Here is a 15,117-nt window from a genome sequence, read left to right as displayed (position 1 = left end):
TGTGTTCAAAGAATCTGTATGCCTGTCCACCTAGGTACTTGCCTAGCATGCGCAGGGACTGATTCGTAGTAAGTCGTGCGCGATCCTTCCATTCCCGAACCTCTCTGACCCACTTTTTAAATGTCGTAGTGTTTGCTTCACCATTGTAAGTAAAAGGTGGTTCATTCTTTATAAAGCTTTGCTGATATTTCAGTAGGTTCAGTCTGGCCCTGTACTCACGACGAGCATGCCTTTTGGATCGTTTGACCTCCGGTGAGTCGCTCTCATGATCAGACTCAGGTTCTAAAGCTAAGAAATCAATACCGAAGTCATTTTCGGGCTGCTTCGTCTTAGTCTTGTGAGTCTTTCCCTTCTTTTTCTTTTGTTTAATCTCATCGTCCGTTTCGGTGGATGAGGGGTCATCGCTTGATGACTCTGCTGGCGTATTGTTCGGTTCTGGGTCTCTGGATTGGATTCCTACCATGGCACGTTTGACAGAGCTTCCGTTTGGGAGAATGGAGGAAGCTCGTTGGAACCGAGTGCTCTCGATTGGTTTAGGCCTGATAGGCGAGGAAGGGTCTGCTTTGATGTGAGTTTCGATTGCTTCAGTTTGAAGTCTTACTGATGGTCACTTTTCATTAATAGTTGGGGCTCGGTAAGCCTCTAATAATTGACGGTGAGACTTTTCTTCTCGTAATTGGCTTTCAATGACGAGGTTTTCTAGTTGCCTGATTTTATCTTTTAGGCTATCTATGAAACTGGGTTGCTCCTCGATTGGTACGTCGCCTAGGTCACCGGTATTCTTGGAAGTTGGGCCTTTTTGGTGAGTCACTTCAGCGGCCCACCACTCAGTCCGTTCGTTTTGGTGAGTTTTTTTGTTTCTTAACGTTTGCTCATTCTTATTCAACGTTACTGGCAGTTCCTCGATGATTCGTGGAGTGGACTCGAGGGCACGGATGGAGGGGTTCAATACTGGGAACTCAGGTACTTCACCTAGTTCATCGTCGTCAGGTAAGTCAAACCAGCTCATATGCACCGATGGCATGGTATTAATTTCGTCGTCAGTGGACGTGGCATCAATTTCATTGGTCTTGCCAACCACTATACGAGAGGTATGTAGTCCAACTACACTTCCTAGTATAGGGCTAATACTCATAGGAGCAGAACCCGCGCCGTCATCAGAGATGCCGGGGGCTGAAAGACTCAACTTGGAAGGGGCTCCCAGAGCACCCAACCACGAGTCTGAGGATAGCTGATCACTAGTCGGGGGTTCGGCCCTCTGACTAAGCGAACGCTCGACTCCAGCAGTGACTTCGTCACCGCGAGTCCATGCACTATCGACACCCAGGTCGAGGGTGCCTGTGTCAATGCTTGTCCTACCCGTAGGGTCAGGGGAGCTCAACGGGAAGGTACCAGGTACGTTTTCTTTCGACATCGTCGAGGAAGTTTTCTAGGGTGAATAGGAAGGTAGAGAGGTCGTCGTTGTGCGAGGGTGATCAGTCCTCGTTGACGGCGGCCGTAGTAGAATAAGATTTAGAGTTTGAAGGCAGTCAAAAATATGTTACACTTAGAAAGTGTGACACGAGAGAGAAGATAATTTGTTTTGAATAAACTTAGGTTTCGAACGATATGACTGTCCGAACTAAATTGTATTCGGAGGGGGTAAAAGATCAACTGCCCTAACAGTATGTAAACTAAGGTCTTAAATACTGTAGAGCTGGGAATACTAAGGAATATGATAGAAGGAAAATAGGAATGAGTCAGAAGAACAGTAACTAAGAGTATATTGGTTGTCATCGTCGATATTAGGCGATGACTTTTGACGAGCGTTACACTAGGCCTCGACCCAGAGCAACGCGAGCATGTTCAGGGATAAAATCGCGGTAAAAACCCTCGATATGGTGCCATAAAGTCTTATCAGACGCGCACGACAGTATGCAGTTGCGCAGAGGTTCAGGAGATCGGTGTGTAATAAAACTTTCTAATAAGACTCACTCAAAAATGTAAAGCATGCCAAGCGTGTGATCTCGCACGTGTATTATTATTGGCAAGCACAACAGCTACGAGATACTCGTCTAGCATCTCCTCGTCTTTATCATACAATCAATAAATAAAAATCAACCCTGTCAGATCCTCTTCCCTGCATTAGCTGGCGTAGGCGACGTTTCACCTTCTTCTCGGGGCCTCTTCTGCTTGCGGAGGTCGAGGAGCCGACAAAGTTTGATATCGCCAGCTTCTTTTTGCGCATCATCGAGATATTCTGCGGCTTTTGCATGCATATCTTCCCGAAGGGAGTCATCAAGCATAAGCGAGGGGTACTTTTTCTCTGCCTTTTCATAACTGTCTTGGAGAGTACTTGCAAAATGCCCAATATTATGGCAAACATCGAGGCATCTATCTGAAAGGACAGATTCGCAGGTGCGCTGAAGTTCTGGGATGCGAGTGAAGAAGTTCTGGCGTGTTCCTTGGCAAATCGCACCAGGGAACGCTAGCTGGTATTGTCTCAACTGCGCATCCACATCAAAAGAATCGTTGGAGTTCGCCGTGATGGTATCTGTGTGATAAAAGAAGATCCACGTGTATGCCCACCATACAGATTCGATGTCGTGCAGGAAGTTCATGCGGAATGGAGGGGGGGGCGGGAGGTCTGCAGCACGGAGTGTTCTCCCAGATGGAGTGGGACCTCGGGGTTGGAAAAGGTATTGCTGATGTTCAACTTCTATCGCCATGAAATGCATTGTTCCCTGCCGACGAGTTAGCAGCGAGAGGTATCGTCTTCAGAAATTCTTACCGTTCGAACGTCATGAGAAATATTTGAATTGATCTCTTTCGCGTACTCGAAGTCACCCAGTTTGCCGATACCCCCTACCCAATTCACGTTCCCGACGCTGAAATCGCGATGAATCCAACCTGCTTTATGCAAATAATATAGGCCTAAGGGTGGCGTGAGCGATTGAGGTAAGGAGAATAAGAATAGTTGCTTTACCCTTCAGTCCGCCAGACAAACAACTCAGGGTGTCGGCCAGAGAGATTAGGACTAGATCCTTGACAGTGACTCCAACATCATGGAAAACGATGCGCGCGTGGACTCTCTGTGGGATTCGTGTTTCCCTTCGCCCAACAATGCCCAATTGTGCGGGAAGGAAGGCAGATAGTTTACCACTGTCAGGTACGTCGCCTGTAGCAGATAAATGCAGCCTTTCGGAGAGGATGGGACCGAAATCGATAGGTTTCCACTTCCAGGTGCCATCATGCTTGTCTCCGGCTACCGGGTTCACCGTCTCATCCGAGGCATCGTCGATTGTAACATCCTTCCAGAGCCGGACTCCAACGAAGTGTCTCTTGGCATCAGCAAAATCCTCTGCTCCCAGCTTCTTCTCGCAGGAGGCCAAGATTTTTTCTACGATCTCGCCCTCAGATTGGCGGTCAATTTCTCTCCACGAATCTTTGATGGCAACCGTCTCCCCTTTAGCGTCCGTGGCTGCGTACACGCGAGTTCCACGCCCAACCATAGAGTCCGCGCCGTAGGTGGCAAGTTCCCGTGTCGTGGTGAACACTTCGTCTCCTACTGTGAATTTGTATTGCGTTTTTTCTCCTACACGGATCCGCTCGACAGTGGGGTCCCATCCGAGCCCTTTCAAGGAGGTAGACGCAGACGCAGATCCAAGAGCATGAAAGAGAGAGATGACACGATCAATGTCCTAGATGTATTATACCAGTTAGTACCACTGACATACAGCGCGATAAGGTGGCGTACCTCGAAACAGTCGATAGGCTCTGTGACTGCGAGGAACCCACGATTGCTAAGCCACAGTCTCAATTGCGTGTCCTCGATTGTGATACCGAAGGCAAACCGACGACAGGGGTCCTCGCGCATGATATTGTGAAGGCTCCAGATTATCTTGTGTTCGTTCTAGAGCAGAGTTTATAAGCCGGCGGCGAAGATATCTGTAACAACAACTTACATCTTGGACAGCTCTGGCATCCCGTTCCTTCTTGAATTCGAAGGGTACACCAATATCGAACCAATGCATCCTGGGTGCAGTTCGATCGTTCGCCCGCACAAGGTATCCATCCGGCCGGGAAGTATTGTGGCGCTCTGAGATGGGCGTTTCATTTGGATTCGATTCGTAGGATACTCCACAATCCGGGACTTGGTTCAAGATTCCAGAGATGATTTCCTTGAGGGGCTCGAACGTCTTCTCTTCGGACCTCTTCAAGTTCGCAGGTCGAATGAAGGCCTTCCATTTCGGGTCGTTGTCGGTGAGAATCTCCCTCTGAATTAAGTCGTCGCGCATATCCTGCAGACGTTGCGGAGAAGGCATGGGACCAATACAATTTGCTAGGGAAAAGAACGGGACCTGCAGATACCTTCCCAAATCAGCGAGAACAGCCTCGCGGCCTAGCTTCAGATCCCCCGTGCGATAATCGGATTGTGAGGTATGGCGAGCGATTGGGGCTGTATCTGGCGGTGGTAGCTGTGACTTCTGTGATGGTGGTGTATGAGGGGTGGCCATCGTATGCGATCTGCGAAACAGTTCGGCTTTGGGGATAAATGCTCGAGGTTGTGCAAGAACAAGACTGAAACTGTTATTGCAGCACTTAAATACCTTCGGATTCGCAAATAGATTTGGCCAGTGGACAGTCTAGTCTGAGTAACGAAAATCGGCATCCTCCGAGTGGGATTTGAACTCCGCTCGATGTTTCGAACGACCATGTCAATCAATCCCGCCGCTCCACCTGTCACTCCCACATAACGACAGCTTAGTTACAGGTGATAATATATGGGGTTCGCACCTCTAACACGAGGCAAATACAGTCAATCAGAGCCTTCTTCAATATCTCTTCAATAATGAGGGACTTTTATAGAGGCTCTCAGAGGGTGCCGCCGGCATATTGGTAAATGCCGTGATGCGTCGTTGAACCTTTGAGCGGCACGATGAGCTCCCACTCTCGTGCCCAGGTGAACGTATTGACGGCGGGTTTTGACAACCCATGCGCAAGTGGCCATCAAAATACATAAATTTGTCTTATGTGTCCGTAGAATGTGTAAACTAAGCTATACTAATACTCATCAGTCATAAACTTTGTTCCAGTCATCGTCAACATGGGGCCTGAGGGTCTCCTCTTCCGGCTCCTCCTGATCTAAGTCATCTGGTGTATCCGGCACTGCTGCAGGTCGTCTATCGTTATTAAAAGGTAGGTGTTCTACCAGCAATTGTGACGGTACCTGCGCATTCGGTGTGCTGGAGCTTTCTCCGAGACCTGTCACGGTATTAGTGCTTATACTGGGGATATTGTCCTGCTGAAGCCAGGAAGTGTCGATATGTCATGCAGCTGCTTTAGGTGGTGTGAATTGAATCGTCTTCAGACATTTCGATGTATATATAGCGACTTGATGGGCAAGAGTTGGACTGACAGCCGTCAACTGATCCTCGCCCGCCCGCACGTATTTGTCTTGGTCTCGGATGTACGTCACTACATCTGCCTTCGGACTTGGTCGTAGTATCAGGCAGGACTGACAACAGTTGCGTAATCCGAAACATTGACCTTGTTTACCCTGACTCGTTCAGAATATCACAACGAATTAGGACAGTATAAGAAATGTCTTAGTTACATGTCGGCGTTCTTGAATTTACCTTGGGTTGTATCTGGTTATTCTTGCGCGTCTCAAATATATCGTTGTGCCATATCCGAAAGCCTTAGCTTGTCGCATCTGTCACACCTTTGCACGGCTGTGAAGTGGCGAGTGGCAACGCAAATCTGTAATAATTGCTGGCTAGTCAGAAAGCTGGAGAGCATGATCGCAGACTGCAGTTGGCAACCTGACCGTCAGGAAAATAGGGTGGATGGTGGTGAGATGTGAAAGGCTTGGAGGATATTTTGCAAGCACATCTGATAATGACGCGATCGCAAGTGTGAGTCATACTCGGTCTAGCATCTTCTCGTCTTTATCATCAACCGCATCGGATCCTCTTCTCTGCATTACTTGGCATAGGCAACGTTTCACCTTCTTCTCGGGGCCTCTTCTGCTTGCGGAGGTCGAGGAGCCGACAAAGTTTGATATCGCCGGCTTCTTTTTGCGCATCATCGAGATATTCTGCGGCTTTTGCATGCATATCTTCCAGAAGGGAGTCATCAAGCATGAGCGAGGGGTACTTTTTCTCTGCCTTTTCATAACTGGCTTGAAGAGTATATGCAAACTGCGCAATATTCTTGCAAACCTTAAAGCATCTATCTGAAAGGATAGATCTGCAGGTGTTGTGAAGTTCTGTGGTGAGAGTGAAGAAGTTCTGGCGTGTTCCTTGGCAAATCGCACCAGGGAACGCTAGCTGGTATTGTCTCAACTGCGCATCTACATCAAAAGAATCGTTGGAGTTCGCCGTGATGGTGTCCGTGTGATAAAAGAAGATCCACGTGTATGCCCGCCATACAGATTCGATGTCGTGCAGGAAGTTCATGCGGAATGGAGGGAGGGGCAGGACATCTGCATCAGGAGGCGGAGGGGGAGCTAGGGTTTGGAAAAGGTATTGCTGATGTTCAACTTCTATCGCCATGAAATGGATTGTTCCCTGTCGACGAATTAGCAGCGAGAGGTATCATCTTCAGAAATTCTTACCGTTCGAACGTCATGATAAGTGTTTGGATCTATCTCTTGCGCGTACTCGAAGTCACCCAGTTTGCCTATACCCCCGTTGTCGCCGACGACCCAAATCACGTTCCCGACGCTGAAATCGCCATGGATCCAACCTGCCTTATGCAAATAATATAGGCCTAAGGGTGGCATGAGCGATCGAGGTAAGGAGACTAAGATTGCTTTACCCTTCAGTCCGCCAGACAAGCATCTCAGGGTGTCGGCCAAAGAGATCACATCCTTGATGGCGACTCCACCATCATCAAAAACAATGCGCGCGTGGACTCTCTGTGCGATCTGTGCATCCTTTCGCCCAACAATGCCCGATTGTGCGGGAAGGAAGACAGACAGTCTACCACTGTCGGGTACGTCGCCCATAGCAGATAAATGCGGCTTTTCGGAGAGGATGAGCTTGAGATCAATGGGTTCCACCTTTTCGAACCTCTTCGAGTTCGCAGGTCGAATGAAGTCCTTCCATTTCAGGCCGTCGTCGGTGAGAATCTTGCTCCGAATTATGTGATCGCGCATCTCCTCCAGACGCTGCTGGGAAGGCACGGCATCAACACACTTCGCTAGGGAAACGAACGGGACCTGCAGATAGCTTCTCAAATCAGTGAGAAAAGCGTCGCGGCCTAGCTCCAGATCCCCCATGCGATAATCAGATTGTGAGGTGTGTCGAGGGACTAGGGCTGTATCTGGGGGTGGTACCAGTGACTTCTGTGATGGTGGTGTATGATGGGTAGCCATCGTGATTCGATCTGCGAAATAGTTCGACTTTGGGGAGAAATACCTGAGGTTGCACAAGAACAAGACTAAAACTGTTATTGCAGTAAGCTTGGTGACATTAGCAAATACCTCAGGGGACCTAGAAAGTCAGGGATTTGGACAGGAGTCAGGAGACCATCATCGGCAAGCCCGGCAGAGTTCAACGTTTGACCATTGCTTTGACAAAGCAAAGTTTTGCAAAGTGGCAAGCTTCTGAATAAGGAAAGTCTTCAAAGCTATTGCACAACAGACTAAAACAACGCTTACCCTTCGTGTTCTGAACTCTGCACTGGTCTGGCACAACTGAGGGCTACGGCGAATTCTAATATAAATGCAACCCACATGCGATGCGTGCAGCCCTGAAAAGTCACCGTAAGCGTTTATCTCGAACCGATATGTAATGTGACTCACGTATCATAAAGCATACTGTATAACTGTTAACGGACCCTCTAGCACACAGAATGATTCCTTCATCTTGCGTCATATGGAACTATTACGGGCTGTGTTCTCTCTGTCCCTGCTTGATCGTGGAATCTTCATTTAAGCGCTAGGTCAAAACCATGGTTTCCATCTCAAAAATATTGCGGTATGATGCTTTGGATGGTTCCACTATATCACCCCTTCAAATTCCAATTACCGCATCAAAAGAAAGTGCTGAGCTGGTTTGCGACGCAGTGGACACACAAGGTAAGCGTCTTTGCACGTTTACAATAAAAATGCGACTGACCCTACGCATCAAAACTTTCAGATCTTTGTGATTCTACCGTGACGCACCTCAGTGTCTGCCGACGGCGCAACAATATATAAATGTACCCCTTATACTCAAGCTCGCTCGCCACTGTCCTGAGCAGGTACCGCTGCCAAAGTGGTCGAGTGTGCCGCGACAATGCTTCAAGTCTGCGAGAATCCCGTTTTCCCTATAATTGGAACCTTATCCGAGTTGTACTTCTCCACATGTGATGTCACCCTCTAGTGGAGAAGGACCAGTACTCACTTGATCGTCACATTCGGGTCAGTGATATCAGTGTTTTTGTGGACTGATGCACGCGTGGCGCTACAAAGCAGCGAATTTTACAGGTGCATATCCTATAGGAATATGTCCACAGACGCTTGCCTTTTCCCGACGTGTTGTCGGGGGATAATGTCAAATCGGTGGCCTCAATGCACGACCACAGTCGTCCTTTGTCCATCGTTTCCCCGCCCGTCGAGAGGTATAAAACCTGATGTCGTTCTCTGCTCTATTTCTCTCATCTTCGTCTTTACTGTGTCTCATCATCTTAGCCACTTCACTTGTTCAATTCATCTATATGTCTATGTAAGTCTACTCGCACGTCAGGTAGGTAGCTTGATATGCTAACACTACCTTACGCATCTAGTTCCTCGTGCCACCATACACCATTCGATAGGTTAGTGTTCTATTTCGAGTTCGAGGACGCGCTTCATCTCATCATGTTCTTAGCGAGTCTATGCCTATGTTAAACGACCATGTACCGCTCCACGGCGATTCTGACCTCGATTCGTTGTCCTTTGAAGAATTGGGCAAGTTGGTCGCAGCTCACCACAGCGGCGAGATGTCCCCCGAAGTGTGCGCTCAGTTGGATGAGTATGCAGTTCTACCTAAATCATTTGTTCAAACTCACGGTCGTACAGATTGTTGAAAGAGAGCGATGAATTAATGCGTAGTATAATTAATGAAGACGCGCTGGCAGGCCCAGCCGATGCTCATGTTGACGGGTAAGCCAATCTAATCAGCCAATCAGGACCAAGCAACTCACGTCCAACGACAGGACAGACTATGATGAATTACTAGCGACGCAACAAGGGTACGTGTACTCGCAACTGAGGCCTCGTCATTGCTCATCTGTTTCTCCAGGACTGGGGCTGATTCACAAAATGTTCAAAATCCTCAGATGTTCGAATTGGTTCCGACATTGAAGAATATCGCCGCCCCGGTGGCTGGTCTCCCCCAGTTGTCCCACATCGATCAGGGGCTCCACTATCCTCCGCAGATCTCTGCCGTCCCTCAAGCGCCCCCGCAAGGCCATCCTTGGTCCCAGCATGAATACAACCCTGGATACTTCATGAACAGGCCTCCCAACACATATACGCAGCCCTCTGCCGCACCGCAAGGCACCGTATGGTCCCTGCATGGATACAATCCTGGATATAATGCCAATGGAACCCCTGGTGCGTATTACCCACGACCCTCTGCGATTGTTCTAGCACCGCCGCAAGGCCACGCATTGGCCCATTATAGATATCATCCTGCTCCCTCCTACCCTTACCAGCAACCTTCCACCATTGCGAGTCCGTCCAACGCGAATTACCCCATTATGACATTCCCCCAAGGTCAATATGCTCCATTGCAGACGGAATCTAGTGGGGGCTCAAACGTGGCGCCAACTTCCTTTGCTCTCGACGAGACAGCATCTACCAGTCCTCGTAAGCGGAAAACCCTCCAGACCTCGGATGGTTTGAGTTCGTCCGTTACACCATCGATGCGCAAGCGCAGACGCCCGAACACCACCGACGACTACGGACCGGGCAAGTTTGGTCTGTACACGCTAGCGGATACTAGTGCCACGATCATGACCATGCCTGTTCATGACCCAAAGCCTGTCGACATCCGTAGCCGCAGGACCCATGATCCCAACGGAAATCCCCTCCGAACGAGGAAATTTGGGGTTATGGAACTGGACGATACCTACCCCGAAGAATCCGGAAACGCCTCTGACTACCACTCGCCACAGTTGGCCTGCGTACGCTCATGCGCTTGGACCGACCAGCCGTGTGGCCTATTCATAGAGGTGGACAAGATCCGCATCGACGACCACCTGTGGTTTTGGCATGGGGTTGAACCGACGAGAACCACTCCGAGCTCCTGCCGATTCAAGGGTTGCCCGGACACAGAGACGATGAAGTTTCTGAGCCGTCACATCGAAGGGGTCCACTTCTCTGCGTCCTATCGATGCCCCTATTGCAAGAAGCTGTCGTCGAGGACCGATTCTTTGGCTCGGCATCAGAAGGGGTGCAAACCATTGCTTGCTAGCAGGGCCCATGCTGAGCATGGAAAGTACGAATTCCGTCTCCAAGAGATGATCAGGTCAGTTTCTGGATATATCGTACCTGCGACCTAGGTCAGCGTCTGAATATGTATGGCCCCCTTACCCTGCATCCGTCACTGCTACTAACGTTACTCCTTATTTCTGTGTTCTAGTGTTGAATCTAAATCTTGACACAACGGCTGATGACACTCATTCCATATCTATCACCGACATTCCTTGAGACTATTCTCCCTACGGCTAACGACACTCGTTTCATTCTATCACCCACATTCCTTTAGACACCACTCTCTCTACGGCTAACGACACTCGTTTCATTCTGTTATCAACACTCCCTCTGAAACTTATTCTCTCTACGATTAACCACACTCGCTTGACTCTATCACCGACATTCCTTTCGAATATTCGCTCTTTTCGTCCTTGCTCAGTGCATCTTCTATATGGTTATTGGTTTATCTTTATTGCACGCTGGACGTGGATATCCTACCCGGGCCTTACCATGGCGCTCGGTCTATCTTACATACGGTTGGATTTTATGGGAAGGAAGTTGGAAGTAGCTAGTCACTATCATATCTCGTTATGGAACTTGGAGCTTTGCATTGTCATTGTCATTGTTATGAATGAAATACAATACGGATAGTGAACGCTTGAGCGATTCGGAGTACATGACCAAGGAGCTAGTGTTTCCGCTGACTCCATGGTGGAGCTCAGGTGCAACATGTATATGAGGTGGACGCACTTGCCGTGGGATAAAACGTTTCATCGTGAGTATGAACGGGGCAGTCCAGCTGGAGCTCAGGTGGACCATGGACGGGAGAGTCACGCGAATTGCTTCCGCAGGATCAAACGTTCCGTCCTTACATATGGTAGATATCACTTCGAAACGAACACACTCGGCTCAAGACGTGGAACTTCTAAGCCATCGCACGAGGTTGGCACAACACCTCAACCTACTAAGTGGGGAACGAAACTGTTCAACAGGTCCAGACGACACAAGAAATGCATTAGCCACACCATTACATAGATGATACAGGTATAGGCCGCATAATTACAGAAACCGGTTACCATAGAGTGATCATGTTTGAACTCCGGCAGGTAACACAGAAATATATCGACACCTCACACGCCAAAATCTGAGAAGCGGTATTCAAGAGGCGGTAGGATCAGGCACAATCGAGAAGCTGTGCATGCGAGAATCAGTGCATGCCGCGATGGCTTGGTGATCGAAAGGTGAACTCACGCTTTGCTCCTCCATTCCTTGCCCTCCTTCGCCTTCTCCTCGCGTTCGGTCGTTCGATTGACCCACCCGGATGGATGTCCTTCTTGAATCATCGAAGCGCGCTTATTATGGACAACCTTGAAATGAGACTTGCTCTCCGATGTCTTGATCAATCCAGATTCGTCCTTCTTGTGCTTGAATAGCTAACACCGCGGTTAGCGGGATAACTCGCGAAATCGGTCAAGACCTACATCTTCTAGAACCTGACGGCGACTCAATTCCTCATTCGTCTTCGTCTCCTCCATGCGATCCCTCACAGTGACAATCTGTCCGTCAAGATATTCCAGACCAGTCCTGATTGCCTGTGCAACCGCCTTCTGGATGTGACTCTTCACTACTGTTGTCATGATAGGTTTGAAAGTCGTATACAAGAAATTATACTTGGCATCGCGAATGCTAAACTTCAGCGAATCCACTTTGACGTGCACGTTCTTGACTTTGAAGACGGAGCTGCGATCTCTGTCGGCAGAAACAAGATGGATAGTCACTGTCATGCCTTGTCCACCGAGGATAATGTCTGCTAAGCCAGAGTCCTTCGCTTTGGGGAATCCGGTTTTCTTGTTGTAATAGACGGCAACGTCTCGCATGTCCGCCTGGATCTGTGCAAGCGTGATTGTGAACTCGTGATGCCGCTCATCTTGAATGGCGTCATGCGGGCTAAACTTCAAAAAGTTAAATGCCTCCATAGATATAACGTTGGGGAACATGTTGCGTCCTTGAAGAGTGAGGTTTTCAACGACAAGATCAAGCGCATCGTCGGTGTATTCGACACGCGGAATGGGTACATATCCAACCTCGAGTACCAGTCTTATTAGCCTCTTACCCTAGCAGCTGAACAGTGACGTACCTCTTTCATCATCGTAGGCAAAATGAGGTTTCTGATATCGCTCCATAGATCGGCCTTAAACTTCAAGCTACCTTCACTATCAAATAGTAGGTCATGCGTCAATCGAGCCCAGTCTTCGCCGAAGCGTTTGTTCAAAGGATCTTCTCCCATCGCCGAGAACCATTTTCCAATGGTATCAAAGAGGTTGTCGAAGTGATCTTTGTACTTGTGGTCCCAAAAGTGACGACCCGACTCGAGAATCTCGTGACCCTCGCGGTTGCAATTATCTTCCAGCACGAAGCCCGCCTCAAGTAAAACCTACACTGCCGTGAGTATGTCATACCATGTCTATAATGACACTTACCTTGCGAATGTACGTATTCAAACGATGGAACCAGTTCCTAAACTCGTCGTCACGACGAGCATCGTCGATGAGAGCATTGGAAGCGTCAAAAATACCATCCATGCTGCGACTGTTCGCGAAGCGCTCGAGCAGGGTACGAAGCTCAGACACGGCAGCATTGAGTGCTCTATCCTTCGCGAGGATTAGGTGGAGTCAAAACATTTACACCGGTACAAAACACACCTGCGTGATGACACTGCCGCGTTCTTTGCCATGGCCAGCAGTAGTTTGCGCGTGGGAAACATATCGCTCGACTTCGTCGAGAAGCCATCTGATGGCGTCCTGGTAATCGTCATGCTTTTGGCACTCAATTATAACCTTCTTCCCACGATAAATGAATTGATCACGGCGCTCCACGGGGAAGTACTCCTCGGCCAGGAACTTGCGTCCTCGCTCGTAGTGCTCGGAGGCTCGGTCTCGGTGCTGCTGGGGGAAGCGTTCAGACAAACCACCCTACGGCAAAATGATTAGAAATGGTGGCTCAGATGAAGAAAATATCAACATACTGCATAACCGCGAATGCGTTCCTTAAACCCCCGTTTTTTCCCCTCAGTTTCTGAAGATGAAGTGTCAGGTCCAGCGCCTTCCACGCTACTTGAGAAGTGAATGAGCACACGACCTGGATCAGGAAGAACTACACACCCTTGCTGACGAGCCTGGTTTACTTTCTCTTGAGCTGTGTCCTGAGCCTGAGATGCTTTGCCTTTCGCGTTATCCTTCACATCATCAACAGTAGCACGTCCCTCGCTAGCGATCTGCTTCCCAGATTTCTGCGAGCTGTCCCCTGTGGTTACTGTGACATCATCGGCGTGGGGGTCATGCGCAACGACCGTATCCGTTGCGGGAACTTTCGCCTCCAGAACTGGTGTTTCACCAGGGCCAACTTTGCGTTCACCTTTGGTAACGAACTCATCTTGGGGAGCAGCCTCGTCAACATGGGCAAGTTCTTCCTCGCCAGGACGCAAGCTCTCAGCAATTTTCGAAGCTCCTTTGGCAAGTATGTCTCTTCCGATGACAGAGAAATCAGAAAGTAACTTGCGAACTTCGGAATTGGTGAGGATAAGGGAAAGAATAGTGCGCAGATGGCGAACGGCTAGTAGTGCATTGCATTGAGTACTTTTTCAAACAGATCATGGACGCACACGCACCAGTCTGGCGGTCTTCGTCAATTTTAGGGTGATCAGGTGCGACTGCGCTGGGGTCCGTCTTTACACTGTCAAGAGAAACATCGCGAGTATTCCAGATAAAATTCTGGAAAAGTTCGTCGGCATTTTTCTCGTTGACTATGATACGGGCAGTTTCGATAATTTCACGAGAATCTTGAACAAGTTTTCGCCCGTCTTGAGACAGCTTGCTCTCATCCACTGGTGATGACTTGAGCAAATATTGCAGTGTCTCGTCTATTTGATGATTGTCCGGCATACGACCTTGACGAAATGCTTCAATCACGCCGTAAAAGTTGATCTGGTCCACGAGAATATTGAGCGAATATTGTTACGACTGTTTATTTAAATAAAAAGCACACCTTTCTGGAGACATCAGCCTCCTTGGCAGCTTTGTCCGTTGGTGCGGCTACAGAGCCTGCCTTGGGGTGTTCTGAAATATCTTGGGTTGCTGGCGGGAGAGACATGGTAAGGTAAAGAGGGTTTTTTGGAGTTCTCGTTTGTATTCCCAACTGGTTTTATCTGACCGCAACACGACGTCATTTCAAGTCCACTAATGATGTCACTTCCGCCCAACAGAATTGCCCATTTTGGACTCTCTGACATACCTTTTAAGAACGCCGCAATGCGCTCGCCGCTGATCTTCAATATTCAATCACCAAAGCGGCCGACGAAGCTAATATCTCATTGAATGTATATACAACCTTCCCCGCTGGTCTGCAGTAAATCCTAGTGAAAATCGTCAAGAGGTCATGACTAGTGGATAATGTTGTATGTCGAGGACAATCGAGGATAGGTTGTCGATTTTATCGCCGCGTTTCAAAGTTTTTCGATAAAATAGCGCTAGTTCGAGATTGGGAGAAAAATAAATAGTCGAAGGGAGCATTTTGAAATGTTTGCTAGGATTGTTTGGTGCGTTTACATAATTAGGTGTGTTTGGTTGCGCTTGGAAAACATGCCGCTGTACACTTGTCATGTATGTCGCTTCAGTCATCTTGCGTGTCAT

At 48.7% G+C, this 15,117-nt stretch overlaps 4 protein-coding genes across 4 annotated transcripts; 1 reads left to right on the top strand and 3 right to left on the bottom strand.

Annotated features, from left to right (window-relative positions):
• Window positions 1-1,813: 1,813 nt before the first annotated feature.
• On the bottom strand, window positions 1,814-4,619 carry HD556DRAFT_1519764 (uncharacterized protein; the record flags this gene model as incomplete). Its single annotated transcript, XM_041309138.1, has 6 exons — window positions 3,945-4,619; window positions 3,737-3,892; window positions 2,966-3,680; window positions 2,771-2,913; window positions 2,299-2,723; window positions 1,814-1,871 (listed from the first exon to the last, which is right to left on the bottom strand). Exons 1-6 carry the CDS (start codon window positions 4,494-4,496, stop codon window positions 1,814-1,816), a joined length of 2,049 nt encoding a protein of 682 aa, XP_041159313.1. The 5' UTR covers window positions 4,497-4,619.
• Window positions 4,620-5,752: 1,133 nt separating this feature from the next.
• On the bottom strand, window positions 5,753-7,586 carry HD556DRAFT_1377619 (uncharacterized protein). Its single transcript, XM_041303128.1, has 3 exons — window positions 6,802-7,586; window positions 6,599-6,753; window positions 5,753-6,551 (listed from the first exon to the last, which is right to left on the bottom strand). Exons 1-3 carry the CDS (start codon window positions 7,358-7,360, stop codon window positions 5,937-5,939), a joined length of 1,329 nt encoding a protein of 442 aa, XP_041159312.1. The 5' UTR covers window positions 7,361-7,586; the 3' UTR covers window positions 5,753-5,936.
• A 2,551-nt stretch (window positions 7,587-10,137) lies between these two features.
• HD556DRAFT_1196696 (uncharacterized protein) lies at window positions 10,138-10,434 on the top strand (the record flags this gene model as incomplete). Its single annotated transcript, XM_041296288.1, has 1 exon — window positions 10,138-10,434. A coding segment is annotated over one exon (297 nt), but the record flags the coding sequence as incomplete, so codon positions are not given.
• A 988-nt stretch (window positions 10,435-11,422) lies between these two features.
• Window positions 11,423-15,015, bottom strand: HD556DRAFT_1377609 (uncharacterized protein). The gene is made up of 11 exons (XM_041303127.1): window positions 14,720-15,015; window positions 14,474-14,633; window positions 14,097-14,412; window positions 13,591-14,041; window positions 13,455-13,542; window positions 13,132-13,401; window positions 12,910-13,080; window positions 12,567-12,863; window positions 11,911-12,513; window positions 11,681-11,862; window positions 11,423-11,621 (listed from the first exon to the last, which is right to left on the bottom strand). The coding sequence occupies exons 2-11, from the start codon at window positions 14,576-14,578 to the stop codon at window positions 11,588-11,590; spliced, it is 2,517 nt and encodes an 838-aa protein (XP_041159310.1). The 5' UTR covers window positions 14,579-14,633; window positions 14,720-15,015; the 3' UTR covers window positions 11,423-11,587.
• Between the last annotated feature and the right edge of the window lie 102 nt (window positions 15,016-15,117).

This window comes from Suillus plorans (genome assembly GCF_016647745.1).
Source record: "Suillus plorans strain S12 chromosome Unknown HD556scaffold_34, whole genome shotgun sequence".
NCBI classification, from domain to species: Eukaryota; Fungi; Basidiomycota; class Agaricomycetes; order Boletales; family Suillaceae; genus Suillus; species Suillus plorans.
The sequence above is the reverse complement of the archived record's forward strand: the minus strand, read 5'-3'. Positions and strand labels throughout refer to the sequence as shown.

Bases quoted from the DNA above. Each gene is read 5' to 3' on its own strand.
- HD556DRAFT_1377619 (XM_041303128.1), bottom strand. From the start codon at position 7,360: ATGGCTACCCATCATACACCACCATCACAGAAGTCACTGGTACCACCC. The intron at 6,754-6,801 runs GTAAAGCAATCT...TGCCACCCTTAG, and splicing joins CTTGTCTGGCGGACTGAAGG to GCCTATATTATTTGCATAAG. The intron at 6,552-6,598 runs GTAAGAATTTCT...ATTCGTCGACAG, and splicing joins CTTATCATGACGTTCGAACG to GGAACAATCCATTTCATGGC.
- HD556DRAFT_1377609 (XM_041303127.1), bottom strand. From the start codon at position 14,578: ATGTCTCTCCCGCCAGCAACCCAAGATATTTCAGAACACCCCAAGGCA. The intron at 13,543-13,590 runs GTGTGTAGTTCT...TCACTTCTCAAG, and splicing joins AACCAGGCTCGTCAGCAAGG to TAGCGTGGAAGGCGCTGGAC. The intron at 11,622-11,680 runs GTGAGTTCACCT...TCGCATGCACAG, and splicing joins AAGGAATGGAGGAGCAAAGC to CTTCTCGATTGTGCCTGATC.